General features: G+C 38.4%; 2 protein-coding genes across 3 annotated transcripts in view; one reads left to right on the forward strand and one right to left on the reverse strand.

Moving 5' to 3' along the window:
• stk32a (serine/threonine kinase 32A) overlaps positions 1-13,540 on the forward strand; it is a 37,769-nt gene extending 24,229 nt beyond the window's left edge. The window contains exons 6-13 of the mRNA XM_089016660.1: positions 321-358; positions 953-1,042; positions 1,784-1,887; positions 3,827-3,943; positions 5,604-5,729; positions 6,514-6,642; positions 11,224-11,288; positions 11,738-13,540. Of these exons, the coding sequence (XP_088872786.1) occupies positions 321-358; positions 953-1,042; positions 1,784-1,887; positions 3,827-3,943; positions 5,604-5,729; positions 6,514-6,642; positions 11,224-11,288; positions 11,738-11,855 (787 nt within the window). The 3' untranslated portion in view covers positions 11,856-13,540. The remainder of the gene's footprint in view (positions 1-320; positions 359-952; positions 1,043-1,783; positions 1,888-3,826; positions 3,944-5,603; positions 5,730-6,513; positions 6,643-11,223; positions 11,289-11,737) is intronic.
• Positions 13,541-16,051: 2,511 nt separating this feature from the next.
• The window catches only part of dpysl3 (dihydropyrimidinase like 3), a 19,782-nt gene continuing 16,927 nt past the window's right edge, over positions 16,052-18,906 (reverse strand). For both annotated transcript variants that reach the window (XM_089017051.1, XM_089017050.1), the window contains exon 14: positions 16,052-17,611. In XM_089017051.1, coding sequence (XP_088873177.1) covers positions 17,517-17,611 — 95 coding nt within the window. In that variant the 3' untranslated portion in view covers positions 16,052-17,516. The remainder of the gene's footprint in view (positions 17,612-18,906) is intronic.

Raw genomic sequence — 18,906 nt, forward strand, 5'->3', positions numbered from 1 at the left:
AAACATCTAATGCAGCGTAAGAAACTTTAGACTCTCTTCTTTCATCAGAAAAGGCAATTGTACAAAAGGCAATTGCTAGAAGTCTGACCAGTGCTTAATCGGCACCACCCTGCAAGAAAAACTAAAACCCGAACAAATTCGGGAATGCCGCTCCACGTCATAGTTTCAATTTCCAAATAAATTCGCTAATGGCAGTGAATGAGTTAATACAAAAGATACCTAAATTATGTAATTATTATATTATAACATAACAATGTGAAGATACTGACTATGATGGGAGCAGGACGCAATGTAATCCTAATGTATTTTTCTGATTTCAGAGACATCAAGCCTGACAACATACTACTGGATGAACACGGTGAGGTCCTCTTTAAAAAAAATTATTTCATAGCCTAATTATGTCATCTATCCATTAAAACAATACAAATTTGCCCGGTCTCACGAGAATTCATTTAATGATAGATGGATGCCTATAGTGTTTTGTGTTATCTTTGTCAACGGTGTACTCAAATATGCACTGAGGCGATTATCTGGAACGGTATGCCATCATTGTTGATCACCATTTGAGTGATTTAACATGATACGGTATGATGGACAGGCGCACTCAACGTTGCCATATTGTCTGATAAAATGCACAAATCCATACTGGGACCATTAGCAAATTCCTTAAATTATATAAATAAATCCATATATAGTAGGTGTTGTGCATTGCCATTCTTATTAGTAATGGGCATGAGTATTAGCAGGGAAGAGAGAGAATATTAAAATGGAATAAATACCCAGAGGATCAAACCTCACAACAGTTGTTGTGGTAATCCTTGTACGCTACATGAGATAATCTGATAAAACATAATTCAGACACACAGGTTGTGTGTCTGAACTACGTAACTGTGACAATGTCTATTTAAATCAAAAATGCATTACCGGGGCATAAAATCTGTTTTTTCAACAGGTCACGTCCATCTAACTGACTTCAACATTGCAGCCATTGTGAAAGATGACCTCAAGGCAACATCCATTGCAGGGACCAAACCCTACATGGGTAAGAAAATAATACATGAGTACAGTTGAACCCTGGGGACACTATGTTCCAGACCCACCCATAGAGAGGCCATTAAAAAACTTTTAAAGTAGTCTTAACCCCATTTTAACCCTTTCAGAGTCACAACAGTGAACATCTTATCAGATTGCTACCGGGTGCATAACAGGGTGAATACATTGAAATGAATGGAAACTGACTTCAACATTTTTATATACTTTTTTTTTAATAATATTTTGTGATATTATCACTCACATGCGAGGAAAAATACATACTCTTGAATACACAGTCCTCCATATTAGGGATTTGGTTCAGCTGTGAAATACTTGCGGATAAAGTTTTATCATAAAACGGACCCCTAACAAAAAAGCAATGAAAAAAATTGTGTATTTCGATTGGATTGGATTAGCCTTTATTAGTCTCGCAGTGGAGAAATTTACATTTCACAGCAGCAAAGTCATGAAGGTAAGAAAGGAAAAGAAGAAATAGAAAAACAAAATACAGGACCTGATGTAAAGGCAGCTACTCTCGCGGCGCCGTCTTGAAGTCAAAACAACAACAAAAAACTAAATTGAACACCATCATGTTCAACAATCTGCTAGATTTGAAGGTAAATGCCATTGACGGCCATTGTAGGATTGTTCCACATGAGGAAGTAGGTTGTTCCACATGTCTTTGCCATCAAACCGCCTGCTTTCTGTGAATACTCAATATTTTATATCATCGTAATTTTTATCATTGCAGCTCCAGAGCTATTTCAAATCTTTGAAGGCTCCCATCCCGGTTACTCCTTCTCAGTGGATTGGTGGTCATTGGGCATTACGGCATACGAGCTGCTCAGAGGGCAGGTAACAAACAAACCGTTGTTATCGTTTTTACCCCCACACCGATAATTATCCCACCAAATATTAAATATGGAAGACCGGGGAGCGAGCCCGGTCAGGCGCCAGTTCTCATAAAACCGAAGGGGATAAAGCTGTAAGTGAATTTTACATTGAGGCTGACCTTACGGGTGAGTACGCTTGAATATTTTAGTCACGCTGTGAGACAGATGGCTGCGGGAGCATATGGAAATATATTCGAGATTATTTTTGAGAGCCATGTAATTGAAATTGATTTCCTCAAATGGGGTTTTGGTTTCCCCTTTTGCATGGGCTCATCAAGTAAACACAGCGTCGAATCTATTCTGGTGTAGGGTTCCGAATAAACACCATAAGTTTCCTCGTGGGTGAAAAAGGGCGGGACAATGGTTTGACATTCATTGTGGAACGTTTCAAGGTGTGTGAGAATGTTGCCATTTATCAACTGATTCAGCTGATTTTGATTTCTCTCAGTTGCAAAACTTACAATGTTTCGCAATATATTTTTTAAAATGTGCTTAAGAGTGTCAATCATCCGTCCAGGATAAATTGTTTTTTTTTAATTGAAATTTGCACACAGCAAAGCTGTGAGATGAAACATGTATCCTATTTCCCGGTGTATAAGGTGCACCGGAGTATAAGACGCACCGCAGTATAAGCTGCACCCCCAATGAATGATAAGTTTTTCACATATAGTATATATATAAATATATAAATATATCACAAAACCCACCTATTTAAAATTGCATTTTCTGCATAGCTCTCTCTCTCTTGTTTCTATTTATAATTATATTTTATTTATGTCATGATCTGGTTGGCGACCAACGGGTGGTGCTGTCGGCCCCGCCTGCACCTTCACAGGTGCTGGTCGCCCCGATCAGTGGCAGACCGACACGTTCGGATTGGCGACCAACGGGTAGCGCTGTCAGCCCTACCTGCAGGCTCGCAGGTGCTGGGCGTTCTAATCAGTGGCAGTCAAAAGGACTCCCGGCACAACCATTCGGCGCCGGGTCATTGTATGCATTGTATGCAATGGTATGCATTGTGCATGCATTGTATGCTGTGCATGTGTTTGTTTCATCTTGGCAGACTTTTACTCTTGTTTTTTTCTTTTGATAATTTTTATTTTTCTGTTCAAATGATTTTAACGTTTTAGATTTTGTTCCTGTTGACTTTATTTTAATACAGTTTCTCAAATACAACCTTCTGCTCCCTCCTGCCTGCTTTTTGCGATCCACGACTGACATCATCACCTTGCAAACCGTGACAATTTATTGTATTCTATTTGTGATTATATTTTATTTATTATAGTACTTATGCTTGTCTGTGTCTGTAAAGTGTCCTTGAGAGCTTTGAAAGGCGCTTAAAATGTATTATTATTATTATAAAAATAAAGGTTTTCCAAATATATGGCACACCACATTATAAGGCACTACAGAAGAGGCTGGGGTTACACACAACAATACATACAATAATTCATTACTTACATATAAGGCGCACCTGCGTATAAGGCGCAGGGTCATCTTTAGAAGAAAATCTAATGCTTTTAGGTGCACCGTATACACCGGAAAATACGGTACTAATCAAAATAACTGCATTTCTTTGTCGGAGATATTGGAGAAAAAGGTTCGGTTCTTGGACTAGAAAGAAAAACACATTAGAGGGGGTGTGGAAAAGGAAGCTCGGTGGAAAAAAAAAATAATTAAAAAGCCATTGCTTTCTTGGTGTTTGGAAAGCAGTCGGTTAAGTGCTTTATGTGGTCTCATTTGTCCACATGGAAGCAGAAAATGAACAAAACTAAAGGAAAAGAATGAGGTACAAAAAACACCAATTGCTTTTAAGACACCCACTTTGTCAAAGAAACTCCTGTGGACAGTTGAACGCAAGCGTTTGTAAGATTGTCTCCCGTTTTCTCGCCGTCTTTCAGAGACCGTATGTGATGAGGTCCAGCACCCCGACCAATGAAATCCTTCACACATTCCACAAGGTCCACCTCAGCTTCCCATCAGCGTGGTCTTCAGAGATGAAATCACTTCTCAGAAAGGTAGACTAAAATATTTGCCTGGCATCTCCTCACTGACTGATATTATTTTTCGACACTAGTCATCCACTAAATAGTGGTTCACTATGGTAGATGAGGGTAGGCGGGCGGATAAAATAAAGGGAAGGCTTCACCGCTGTGGGGATGACCACAGCTGATTTCCATTCTGGCCAATCAATGCGGTGTGTTTCGTTCCCTTTTAATTCATTCAATGCCAGACGATGTGCAAAAATGTGTGCACTCAAATTGCACGACCCACCGAATATTGAGTTTTAGGACTACATAAACATTCAATTCAGTGTAAGAAACCTTAGACTGTCTTCTTTGATCAGAAAAAAAAGAGTTAATTCCAAAGTTATATGGCTCTGGAGTTATCTGAGCTTGAAATGGTGGTGGTTGTACAAAATACAATACATACATATTGCTTTATATAGAGCTTTAACAACAGCTAAAGCTGTAACAAAGTGCTAACATGCTTTTAACATGCAGATAAAGTGCAAATGCTGCCCCCTTGTGGAACGGAAAATATTGCCGGAGGTCTGACCAGCGCTTTGGCACCTTTTGGCAAAACGAAAACCCGAACAAATTTGGGAATGGCGCTCCACGTCACACTTTTCAATTCATGAATACATTTAGGAATGGCAGCTAATTAGTTAATTAGTTGTGCGCTCTGCGTACTATAGCATCTCGACATGGCGTAAACGTAACTCCGCTGTGAAGTGAACACTTGCGCAATGAAGTGCCTGGAGTCTATTCTTCTTGGTTCGATTAATCTCCTTGCAAGTCCCCATCAGCTGTTCCACTTGGCCGTGTTTGTATGCGGACTTAAATTCTTGGCAGCCGTCTGCTGCAGTCAAACTGTTGCAATTCTCCATGCGCAAACTTCATGCACATTATCGGCATTCCGGCTGTGTACGTGAGAGAGTGAAAATGGGTGTGTGCAAAAAGCTGAAGTAAAAACAACATGAGGGGAAAATTCCATGCGCAATAATGATAAAAATAATATAACATTTAAAATCTATATAATAACAACAACAATTACAATTACAATAATAATAATAAATTCAGGAAAGGGGATCCATGTCATAGTTTCAATTCCCAAATAAATTCAGGAATGGCAGTGAATGAGTTAAAAAAAATAATGTTAATAAAACAATTCAGGAATAGCGCTCAACGTCATATTTTCAATTCCCAAATAAATTTGGGAATGGCAGTGAATGAGTTAAAAATTGAAAAAAAAAAGTTAATTAAAAAATTCAGGAATGCCGCTCCACGTCATATTTCCAATTCCTGAATACATTCGGAAATGGCAGTGAATGTGTTAAAAAAAATAAGAAAAAATTCAGGAATGGCGCTCCACATCATATTTTCAATTCCCAACTAAATTCGGGAATGGCATGAATGAGTTAAAAAAATAAGTTTTAATAAATAAATATATATATACAGTAAAGTCTCGTTATATCGATATTCAAGGGAGTCCGAAAAAATATCGATATAACCGGGACTATCGATATATCCGACCCTGTTTGCATGTAATTTTCTCCGTGCGTGCATAGAAATAGTATCGATATAACCGGGACTATCGATATATCCGATATCGCTATAACGAGACTTTACTGTATTTATTTATTTATTTATTTGTTTATTTATTGCCCCTCTTCAGTTGCTCTGCATCGACGTCCACAAGCGCATTTCCTGTCTGGCAGAGCTTCAAGATCTGGACTACATGTCAAATGTCATCTGGGACACCGTGCTCAACAAACAAATCCCTCCAGGCTTTATTCCCAACGTAAGCATAACAATTCAACTGACATGGCATACAACTTGAACACAAAATGCCCAATCCGGACATGACCGAACATTTTGGAAATATGTCCTGACAGTCTTTTATTTGTGCGTGAGAGAAATGACACTTTCTTCCGTATGCTAATGCTTCATAAATCCTGTTTGTAGTCAGTGACTAAAGGGAACATAAAATAGAACCATAAATCCCGTGATCTCGACAACACTATTTTCTTTTCAGAAGCAAGCAAAAATTTAATGGTGACCATGTACAGACGCTCCCCAACTTATGAACAAGATACGTTCGTAAGGTGAATTTATTCGTAAGTTGCTTCAGTGCTATATTTTGTATGGAATGTATGTTTAAGGCTTATATAAGAATGTTTAAGGTTTATATCAGTATGTTTAATGCTTGTATGTAACCAGTACTGGTTTGCACTGAAAAATAAACATTTAATGAAATATATGCTCTTTAAAGATATGTACATGTACAACTGGAGAGAATACTACATATTTACTACAAAAATGTTTGTATGTACCGTTTTTCATAACTCGAATGTTCACAAGTAGGGGAGTGTCTGTACTAGTTGCTCTGTCTGCACATGCTACTTCCTGATGATAGTCTCACATGTGATGACAAACACAGACTATGAATCAATTATACGCTCAGTGCATAATACTGATTGAAACCAGGCCAAACAATCAGAAGACTATGTGTCTGTTGAAATTGTTCATCAGCACAACATGATTGAGCATTTTACGTTCTGAATCGCTAATGCGACTTCTTGCAGAAACGCCGACTAAACTGTGATCCAACGTTTGAGCTGGAGGAGATGATCCTGGAGTCCAAACCTCTTCACAAAAAGAAAAAAAGACTGGCGAGAAAGACCAAGGACCATGGCTCTGATGGGTCACCTCAGGTAACACCAAATAATACAAACGGAGCAAATAGTCACGCGGGATTGAAGAAATTTGATTTGCCATCTTGCAAAAGGAAGAGTGTCAAAGACTCCCTCGCCATCATTACAAATGGGCGGGCCTGCCCGCTGCCTGACCTTGCAAATCAAATGAACGTGGTCCCTGTGAACGTTCCATTTCAATTTTCTTTCACGCACATAAATTGGTTGGCCTCCTTTGGGTGTTTATACAAAACAGAGGCGAGAACAGAAAGGTTAATTTGATCGGCCAGTCAAGTGCAACGTGGCTGGTGCAGCACTTTTACACAGCGACTGAAGGAAATGTAAGTGGCAATGTGAGTGATTTAAGGTTTCATTTGATGCGGTGTGTTGATTCATGGCGCATCAGGCACTGTTACCAATTTAGACCTCATTGATTTTTTTTTTGGTCTCATGTCATAGTGACTTAAGTGCTGAAAAACGTGCAATAGATAAGTGTAGTTTTTGTTAGTGCACACAGTCTTGGTCTTATTTAGCTCAAATACAAGAGCAATATGGAGCAGAATTACTTTATTGTCCACAATCACTAAAAAGCGAGCTATGATGTATTATTGCTGTATATGAACATATAAATAGTGACTTTTTTGGAACAGAATTTATGCTGTGGCAGTTTAACTAAGTTAACTCATTCACTGCCAGACGTGTGCAAAAATGTGCCTACTGCAGTGCCAGGGTTTTTGTCCTTTTCATTCAAATTCCAAAACCTACAGAATATTGAGTTTTAGGACTACATAAATATTTAATGCAGCGTAAGAAACCTTGGAGTCTCTTATTTCATCAAAAAAAAAAGAGTTAAAGGACAACCGACGTCTCCGGATAAGTTGAGTCCTTAATTTGTAAAATGGCTTCAAATGACTTCTACTGAGCGTATTTTAAAAAGATTCCACCGCATAAAGCTATATTTTACGTTTTAAGACTTGCGCTGAATATTCAGGAAGTCTTGTTTTTGACTTGGTGACGAGTCCGTATGTGACGTCACTAAAGGAACGCCCCCTGACCGAAAAAAAAAAACATTTTAGCAGTCCTTCCATCACGGCAATGTATTTTGCTGTATTGTTTTGTCTGAAAACCTTGTGTTGCATCCAAAAGCCGCCAGAAGAGGGTGTCCAAGCTCCATATAAGGAATTTATCAGCCTATGGAAACGGAGGTGGCCACAGGAGGTCGACATTTTGTGCCTCTTTTCTGGTGATCGTTTCTCCCCAATGTTGCCTCAAAATGGCATGGAATAAATTATTTAATCGATTGCAAACATGTATGCTTACCTCTTCAGAACTATTTGAATCATATTCATAACTGCAGGTGTAACAAGAAAGCATATTCTCCGAATCTGAAGCCATTGTTTTGATTCTCAAGCAATGCAAGACGTCTTGGCGAGACGTCACAAACTGGGGGCGGGACTTTCTGAAAATGCCCAGTTCGCAGCTCAATTTTTTGCAGATTTTGGACACTTTAAGTCATTTTTATTGGTGTTTTGCATTTGAATAAAAATATCATACGGCGTGTTTTGGGTATTTTAGATGCTATAAAACGTTTTTATGAAGTCAGTTAAGAAACAAAAAAGTGACGTCGGTTGTCCTTTAAGTCCTAAGTAATATGGGACTGGAGTTATCTGAGCTTGAAATGGGGGCGGCTGGACAAAAGGCAAATGCTGCCCCCTCGTGGAAGGGAAAAATCATTGCCAGAGGTCTGACCAACGCTTTATCGGCTAGTAAAAACAAAACCCGAACAAATTTGGGAATGGCGCTTCACTTCATATATCCAATTCCCAAATAAATTTGGGGAATGGCATTGAATGAGTTAATAAAGTGTAATATTTTAATAAGTCGAACGTTAAAAGGTTTGAAAATATAGATATGAAAAAAAAGAAAATACAAAAGTTACAAAATCAGATTGACATGCCTCTCCATGATTACACAAATTGCACATACATGGCAAAGTCGACTGCAAAATAAACGACGAGCACCAAGCGCACGGATATCCGGTAGCAATTTGACCCTATATGTTGACCTCAAACATGTCGAAATGCAATGCAACCGTACAATGCTTATAAATTGTTCTGTGGGAAACGCTCGTGATGGATGCATTTAAGTCAGAAAGCTATAGAAAAAAGAAAAGTCCAGTGTGTGTGTGTGTGTGTGTGTGTGTGTGTGTGTGTGTGTGTGTGTGTGTGTGTGTGTGTGTGTGTGTGTGTGTGTGTGTGTGTGTGTATAAAGTGTATACATTGAGCGTGATAACTGGAGCGTAACAGATCAATATTGAATGAAGAATTTGAGCTGGTCTCAGGCACAACTCCACTTGCTCCCTGGAAGCATCTCTAGATTCTTTTTGCATATTTATATTTCCTCACTCCACTCTTGTCCCGAGACTTTTTCCGCAATGCTGTCTACATGTCACTGTCACTCCCCTTCACCGTACGTGACCTCATTTTCATCTGCTACCCCCCCCCCCCCCCCCTCCTCCTCTGCCTCTTACCGCGCTTTTTATCTCCGGCTGCCCACCTCATAGCAGCCTCATTGTGTAGTTCAGAATTAATTCAAAACTCGTTGAGATATCGCAGACATTTTGACTCATTTTCCACACTCACACAATACTCCCGTTGTCTGAAGCGTGAATGAGAAAACGGAACTTACTGACATTTATTTGAAGTTGGGTGGCACGGTGGACAAGTGGTTAGCCCGTGGGCCTCACAGTTCTGAGATGCAGGGTTTGAATCCGGCTATGGCCTTCCTGTGTGGAGATTGGATTGGATTAGATAGATTAGTCTTTAATAGTCTCATAGTGTAAAAATTTACATTTCACAGCAGCAAAGTGATAAAAGTAAATGGAAAGGAAAGACAGAAGTAGAAAAATAATATACAGGACCTACTTTAAATGCAGCCACTCTCGTGGTGCCATCTTGAAGTCAATTACAAAAAAAACAAAAACAAATTAAATAATGTGACAAAACACAAAAGACAGAGTCATTCAATCTTAAGCACTTTCTGCACCGTCTATGTTGCATGAAGCAATTCTCGATGAAAGAGAGAATCAAAATGTCCTTTTCACCAGTGGATCAGAGTTACCATGGTGAAATGTGCATGTCTGCTACAAGCCAAATGTTGAAAGCAAACACGAAGCTGTAGCATCCATTGATGAAAAGACATTGTCTCACATCTCCTGTCCCACGTAAATCCGCTTCAATTCCAAGCCGCAGACTGTCGAAAAGCACCAACCATTCCGCTGGACAAAGTGGGGCTGTGAAAATGCTGCCCATGACAAGTGCAAAAAAGCACAATGGCCCCAGAGCTGTCCAGCGATGACAGTCAAATGACCCTGACATTCCTCCCAAATCAAAAACAGATTGTACGGTATATTTACTGCTCATCGGACTATCTCGAGTCTAGACTATAATATGCAAGGCGGGTATTTGTTAAACCTCTCCTGGACTCTTGTGTGTTTGCGGCTGAGCTTTCCAACTCGCCTGAAGCTCATTAAACAAGCACACTTGCGATTTGACAAGGAAAGCGGGAGAATACTTCCATTTGTTAACTCGTGCTCCTCAGACAAACACCGCTGGCAATGTCTCAGCACTGTGGCTTGACTTATACAGAAACACCTTCCTACTTACTGGCATCAAAACAATTGATGCATCATTCTCATTTAGAAGAGTTTGAAGTTAATCTTTGAAATGACAATGGGAACGCCTAGTTGGGCGTTCCCGTTTACCGGTGGTGTCAAGCTTGTAATTATAATTTTCCCCCCTCCAGTTTGAGATAGGGATGATGTCCTCTAGTGCAAATTCAATGAAAATATTCAGATTCTCTTTGATCATCTTCTCCTTCAAATAATTTTCATTTTACTTTCTGATTACTTTCCAACTCTGATGGCCCTGCCCGAGGCCAATCTGCTTGGTTCTGACTGAAAGCAATGAGTGGGTTGAACAGGCACTTTTTCCATCGTCATAATGACACCCCGCAGCTTAGTGTTCAATTTCTCAAGGGGGAGTCCAGGTCGAAGTGCACTCCATAGAGATCCAAAGGACATCCACGCACCTCCTAATCAATGATTTAATCAATTGTAGATTGAGTAAAGAGGCCAAATCGTGGCATGGTATAAAACGAATGGATGGATTGAAAATGTATTTCCAATGCTATGTTCCATGCCAGTCAAACCGTAAATTAATAATTCGGGAGCATTCATGTTTTAATTATCTATATTCATTTAATCATTGATTCATCCATCCATCCATCATTCATTCATTTATGTATTTATTCATTAATTCAACCATATATTTATTTATTTATTTATTTATTCATTCATAAATACAGATATTGATGTGTGTGTTTGTTTATTTATCTATTTATTTAGCTATTTATTTATGTACTTTTTTATTTGTTTGTTTGTTTTCCCCTTAGACAGAAAACTGAAAACTCTTTCGTGCAAAGGTTGATTCCTACTGGAATGCGTTTTCCGAGTTTTTGATTAATAAGTAGCTCGTAATCAAGGGAAACACATTGATGATTAAAATGTGCTAATTTCTCATGATTATATTGATTTTTTTTCAGAACGGTCAATTGCAGCAACGGTTGGATAACGTCCAAAGAGACTTTATCATCTTCAACAGAGAAAAGTAAGGCATCTCCCTGCATAGTTGAATGTTCAAGCTGAATAAGGGCAGCAAAACAAATAAGAAAAAAATCAGTTTCTAATAAAAATGAAAAAAATACCGGTAACATACGACTTACGACCAGCTCAATTTACAACCACCCGCACTTACAACCGAGTCATTTACCCTGAGTCTCTATTTAACATTATGAATGGATTCCGATTTACGACCATTTCGACTTACGGCCGTTTGGTCGGAACGGAACTCGGTCGTAAGTCGGATGTTACCTGTATATCTTCCTGGTCCAATTATTGGTGAAAAGGCAACAAATAAAACTGAAAGTATTCCTCTCATCCTTGAGTTACTTAATAAAACCAATGTGGTCCTCTTATGACTTTATCGGATTCTGTTAGCTTTGTATGATTATGTCTGTTACATTTATGTCCGTTTCACACAATGTTTGTTTCGACAAGGTCCAAGAAAGCCACAGTGGATTCTGACTCAACCGAACTGTCCAAAAGTAACAAGAACAAAGCAATCGAGGACGGTCAAAACAACAATGTGGAACCTGTCTCGTTTTTATCAGGATAAAACAACTGGACTGGAGACCCCCTACCCTAAACCCCATTCACCCACCCAATCGCACTTCTCTCACCATCGCTTGTAGATCGGCACCGATTTGATAGCGTCGCCGCAAGGGCAAGCGTACTGATGTAAGATGGCCGCTACGTTGCCTCAACTAATGTTGCAAAGACTTAACGGGTGAAAGAATTCACACTTGACGGAGATTGCGGCAGGATTTTTTTTCCTGACCTTGAAGATCTTTTAATGTATCTGCGGTAAGCAACATGACTGGTCAAATGTGTAAACATTCCGCTTTTGCGCTCACACACTCACACAAACACACACACACACCATTTTTAAATGTCAGAGTAAGACGAGGATTTTTTTAAAAAGATGTAACCTTGTTAAATGTAGCATAGGTTGTTTTTACAGGTCATTTTAAAACACTTTGGCTTTTAAATCGCAGTTGTGACAAGGCGCATGCACTCGCTGTGTAAATAATGAGGCACCGCGGCAGCTTGACCAAGAAAAAAAAAAGAGGTGTGACAAAGCACAAGGATGAAGGAGAAGCAAAATGTTGGGTTATCCCACCCCCCATGGCCTCCCACACGCGAGAACGAACAATTTGATGTTCCGCCGGACTACAGTTTGTAAGTTCCGCCCATTTGCTAACCCAACAACTACAAGTGCCAAAAAAGTGATCGGAATGGCATACTTTGGTAACTTTTACAACTTTTGACAATGGAAACAGAAAAAAAAAATGTTTCTAGGACCGAGCCAAATCAAAATCGACTTGCTTCAAAGCAGGCATTTTTTCGTTGTGTTTTTAATGTTGTCCCGTCTGGTATGTTTGAGGTCATTTATTCAGTCATTTGCGATCTCTTTGCAGAGTCTATACACTTTCATCTTATAGGAGGCATATTATGCTTGGTTTTTTTTTGTACAGTTCCCAGGTGTCTGAACAGTGGCGGGCAGAGGATTTTATCGCTGGGCCTTCAGTAGTGCGACGTCTGAATCAATTCAGACTGAAAAAAAGTGTGGTCTGATTTACTATAAGTCCACTAGAGGGTACCATTAGTCAGGAAATAACTCACTGACCTTTTGTAATGATGCCCATTTTTTCTTGAAAAGTCCGTCTTGAATATTTAACAGTAACTATCCAACCAAATCCATTTCTTCTCTTCCTTTAGCCATTGTGGGTTGACAAAACTGCTATTGAATCAACAATATTTGCTTATGCAGTTCGCTATGATATAGTATGCTAGCACTGGCCAGTATGCATTTATCACTACGGGCTAGCCAATCATAGTTTGTGAAAACTGACTTTGACCAGCGCCTTCCAAATGGCGCCGGTACTCCTTTTGGGTTGCCATCTCGAAATCTGATTGGTTAGAGCAACAGTTTGATCGACACATTTCATGCGAACTGATTGTGAAGGCGTCCAGGTTGATTTCTGACCCTGGTAACAAATGATGGCTAAAATATGATTGGTTAAATGCTTAAATACAAAAACACATGTCTGGAAGCAGCACAACAAGGGAGAAGTAATGAAAGGAAGCTGAAAGACAATTTGGAATTATTTAATAAGAATTCATGGACAAAATATAATTAACATCAGTCCGTGATTCGGATATATTTAGGCCAGCAGAGAAGGCTTTGCAGGCCTTGAAGGTCCGCCACTGTGTCTTAATATATCTGTGATTTTTTTTTTTTTTTTCAAAAAAAACCAAGGATGAAGCATTAGAGAATATACTTTCAAGCTCCACTTTGCACATTCATCTTCATCCACTGCAGCATTTAGTCACAAATTCAGCCATGAAAGAAGAAAAGGGGTTAACTCAGTCTGAGATGCACTGAACGTTGTGACGTGTATATGAAGTTATTCATGTGCTACTGCGTGTTGTATATGCATTTGCATTTCTTTCATTGGTTTTGTACATACATGTTTCTTTTCTCTTAAAAAAAAATCTTGTGTAACCTGTGCAAATATATTTCTTCTTTGGGGGGAGGGTATGAGTATGGTGATGAATTAGATGATAAATAAATGCTTGCTTTCATTGATGTGATTTCGAACCATTCTCAATAACGTCTTGATGTTACACTCCGCTCAATCCGATATTTGTATATGTTTTTAAATGCTTTTAGCACTTTTTCACAAACAAAATCTAAAATGGGTACTGTGTTTAGATTTACCTTTTATTTTGTGTTGGTGTTTGGTATTTGTTATTTACACAAGTTTGTACATTGTTTCCTTTCTTTAACGGTACAACACTGTGGAACAGTTTGCGAATGTAGAGTGGAAAAAGAACGTTTGCAAAATCTAATGTGCGCTTTGAAATGTGTTTATCATACAAAGGGAACAGGCCTGTGAATCTCAAAATGGAGGTTTTGTTGTCCCTCAGTTGTCACTGTGTGTTCTCTTCTACTGTGTCTTTTTAAGGTGTGCCTTAAATAATAACTAAACATTGTTTCCAAATTAATCCGACTCCGCCTTTTATCTTTTGTTGCGTAGTCGCGCATTATTGTGGGAAAGGGTGTTTAAAATAGGACTACTACAGCAAAAAAAAAACGTGTTATGTAATATGAAGGTTGACTTACATGCTGGGGGGTAGGGGGGGGGGAAGAATCCAAAACATAAAGTCCTGAAAAACGCCTATAAGCCAAAGTAAAAACAAACGACAGTCCAAACAAACAACACGACACCAATAGAAACAACAACCCAAGCCAGTAACACAACAATTCGACAAAGTAAAATACAAGCAATGTGACGAGAAAACCAGATTCACTTGGACAAGACACAAAACGGTTGAGGGAGCTGATTGGGACCAGGTGACCCAAACAGGTGTAAACAAAATCAAATTAGGAAGACAAAGGCACGTAAAGAAACAAGATGATGAAACATAGCCAAACGTAGTGTTAAAAACAGCATGAAAATAATAATAATGTATTGTCATTTTGTACTCAATAGGTTAAAAAGCAAAAAAATGGTACTAGAGCTACAATTTTACAAATATATAGTGCATACATTTGAAGAAACACACTCAAGTACATTATGACGTGTTTTTATCGCCCTCTCGCGGAAAGCTGTATTATTGCTTTGTTGGCATTATAATGTTGGCATGAAAATGCTTGTTTTGGGGGGTGGGGGGGTTCTTGTTTTCTTTTTTGCAGTTTGCGAAAAATGTGGAGGTCATAGATGCTTGAGTGGATGATTCACTCTCACGCCAGCAATCGAACGTTAGCCAGTGTTTCTCTTGATTGTTGCTCGAAAAACTTCGTCATCCATGGCTATTAAATGCCTCACTGGTGCTTCGCACGTTTATAAAAACGAGGAAACCCAAAGTTGGAGTTGAATATGTTTTGTTGGGTCTGAACAGACACTTTTAAAGGACAACCGACGTCTCCGGACAAGTTGTGTCCATATTTTGTAAAATGGCTTCAAATGACTTCTACTGACTGTAATTTACAAAGATTCCACCGCATATAGCTATATTTTACGTTTTAAGACTCACGCTGAATATTCCGGAAGTCTTGTTTTGGAGTTGTTGACGAGTCAGTATGTGACGTCACTGAAGGAATGCCCCTGACCGAAAAAAAGGACACATTGTAGCAGTCCTTCCATCACGTCAATGCATTTTGCTGTGCTTGTTTGGTCTGAAAACGTCATGTTGCACCAAAAAGAGCCAGAAGAGGGCTGTGGAGGGCCTGTGGAAACGGGCTGATTAATTGCTCACAGGGAGCTTGGTCGCCATTTTCTGCCTCTTTTCTGGGATGCAACATTGCAGTCCAGATGCCTCAAAATGACACGGAAGGACTTCTTTAATCAATTGCAAACATGTATGCTTTCCTCTTCAGAACTATTTGAATCATATTCATACATAACTGGATGTGTAAAAACAAAGCATATTCTCCAAACCTGAAGCCATTGTTTTGATTCTCCAGTGATGCAAAACGTCTTGGCGTGACGTCACGAACTGGGGGCGGGAATTTCTGAAAATGCCAAATTCGCAGCTCAATTTTTTGCAGATTTTGGACACTAAGTCATTTTTATTGGTGTTTTGCATTTGAATAAAAATATCATACTGCGTGTTTTGGGTATTTTAGATGCTATAAAACGTTTTTCTGATGTCAGTTAAGAAACAAAAAAGTGACGTTGGTTGTCCTTTAAGTCTCTGAGTGGAATACTGAAAAAAACAACTGAAGAAATAAACAAAAAGGACACAAATGTAATTTGCGACTCTTTTATTGTATTCCAGAATCAAGTCAGACCATCACAACACGTCTCGTTTGCTTCAACTCTGTCATTTTCGGGGTTGATACAACAGTAGAAAAGAAATACATAAAAAAACTACTATAAATACAAAAAACACATAACTTGATTTTCGATCAAGATGTATCAGGGACACACCAAAAGGAAAATACAAACCTAACAAAAGATCTGTTTTTATGACGAAGTGTGTTTCATTAAACAGACTCGAATGTAACACTCACCTTTTCAGATGTAACTTTAAATGTACCGCAAATACACAATTTTTCTTGTAGTGAAAACTCGTTCTCATACATTTTTTAGGACGTTGTCACAATTCATTTATTTTGTGAAATTGTACATTGATTTTGCTCCTTCATTTTTAAAAATGGTCATAGAATTAGTGTTATTGTTTTTAGATTTGTTTGTAGTTTATGATTTTGACTTCCTTTGCAGACTGGCCCTGAAGATTCCTGCTTCTGAGTCAGTCAAGAGCCTCTTCCTCTTCTTTCCTTCCTTCCTCTGCAGTGAGAAACATTTTACTTTCAATCTTGGTGTGGTGGAATATTCAAGGCTAACGTTTATGTGGTAGCTTGAGAATGATTCATTGGGAAGTTGATGTTTGTAAGGAAAGTAGAGCCAGAGAGTTGACAGCGTTTCTTCTTTTAAACGATAAGAGTTCACACTTACAAAATTGTCTTACAATTGTATGCATTTGTCATTTTCAAGGTGACCACCAGTAAAACATTAACAAGTGTGAAGAAATGACTTTTTTTCTGTCACAATACCATGGTTTTCCTTTTGACAAATTCTCAATGTTTCATATATCACAAGGATGTGGTCGCCATGGAGATGAATTGAAAAGATTCATGGATCACGTCACCAGAATTTATGTGGCCCATGCAGTTCCATGTTCGAAATCTTCTCTTGGATCAACAAGTACCGTTATTAATTATTTGGACAAGTTACACCACATTTTTCACAAAGCTACATGACATCGAGTGTATTTACAATGACATGGAAAGCCAATTTAGGATGAATGTGTCCTTTTAGACCACATAGTTTATTATTATTATTTTTAAACAAATGAACTAGTTCACCAACGACCAATAGCACCAGTACAGAATCTCTAGCATATTTAACTGTTGAGAAGAAAGGCTGAGACTGGTTGGGCTTTGGTTGTTTTATCATTTCAAAATAAAATCAAAGAAAAAAAAAGACGACCTATGGATATGCTTTGTTGTTGCCCGAATACACAATTCCATTTCCTTTTAAGCAACCAAAGTCTAGCATAGTGGCAGGTAAGGCATGTAAAGTAAAGTCAGCGTTGTTTTTTTTTTTTTTTTTAATTTTGAATGACCCATGGTCGTTCAAATCAGCTCGACTGACGCTCACACACATGAACACACACCCTGGGTGTGAGAGGTGGGGTCGAAGGGGGTTTAACTGAGCGAGGTGATATTGGAACGGCCACCAGGGGGCACCATTATACGACGACCGGCAGGCCTGATGGGCGTGTCATCAGGAGTTGGGGGGCCTGGATGCATAGAGAGGAAGACAGAGTCAAGAAGTTTCTCTTCAATTAAGTTGGATATTGATGATGATTGATATTGTCGTAGAAGTATTCATGTAGCAATTTGTGTATCATATTTTCTGGTGTATAAGGCGCACCAGAGTATAAGGCGCACCCCAAGTGAATGGTGTATGTTTAAACTTTTTCCATAGATAAGGCGCACCGGAATATAGGACACACCTTCAATGAATGAAAAAAAAAATTCAAATACAGTATAATATATAAATATATAGTTGCGAGACCTGTTGTAGCTCAATATGACTTCACATATAAGGCGTACATGTACCTGCGTATAAAGCGCAGGAGCATCTTTTGAAGAAAATCAAGGCTTTGGGGTACGCCTTATACACTAGAAAATACGGTAATATAGTATTTTTGAACTAGTGTTCATCTATTTAAAACAAAGAGTACACCCAGCCTGGTGAATAAAGCGTATGAGCAGCCTGCCATGACATTCCTTCCAAAGGAACACCTTTTTATTTATTTTACCCTTGATACTCAATCATGCATCTTCAGACAGGTCGCGCCACTAAACATTGAGCCCCATTCTACATGATTAGTATATGCCATGTTGACTATATTAAAATAAATAAACCAATAAAACTAATTAAAATCGTATACATGCAGAATGAAATTTTGCTCAGTGGTGTAGGAAAAAACATGTCATTACAAGGAAAAAAATATCACCATGGTTCTATTGGACTGGACTGATGTCGAGATACGGTTTATGTTTTCTATTAAGATATGAGTCGTTGTTGGGTCAATAAATAATAATAATAATAATAATAATAAGAAGAAGAAGAAGAAGAAGAAGAAGAAGAAGAGTAATACTATAATAATAATAATAATAATAATAATAATAATAATAATAATAATAATAATAATAATAATAATAATAATACATTTCATTTATAAGTATTTAGTTTATATTTTTTGCTTTGATTTGTGAGCAAACGTTTGACTGTGCAACATAAAACATCAGCCATTTATAGACAATTTCTAGATTCATGGATGCACATGGAACATATAATGGCATGAGTACGGAAGTTTGAGGATGGTAGTGTGGAGTAAAAATATTTTGACTGGCAAATATATTCAAACGTACCTGAGATCATGTATTTAAATATATATCAGTGAGTACATTTGAACATAGTTGCAAGCACCTTCTGAACAGTATGGTTAAACGTATTGAAAAATGTTTGAACGTACAGAAGTTCCCCAACTTACAAACGAGATACGTTCCAAATGGTCCTTTGTAA

The sequence above is a fragment of the Hippocampus bargibanti genome, linkage group LG16 (assembly GCF_051943395.1).
Source record: "Hippocampus bargibanti isolate YZ-2025 linkage group LG16, ASM5194339v1, whole genome shotgun sequence".
Lineage (NCBI taxonomy): Eukaryota > Metazoa > Chordata > Actinopteri > Syngnathiformes > Syngnathidae > Hippocampus > Hippocampus bargibanti.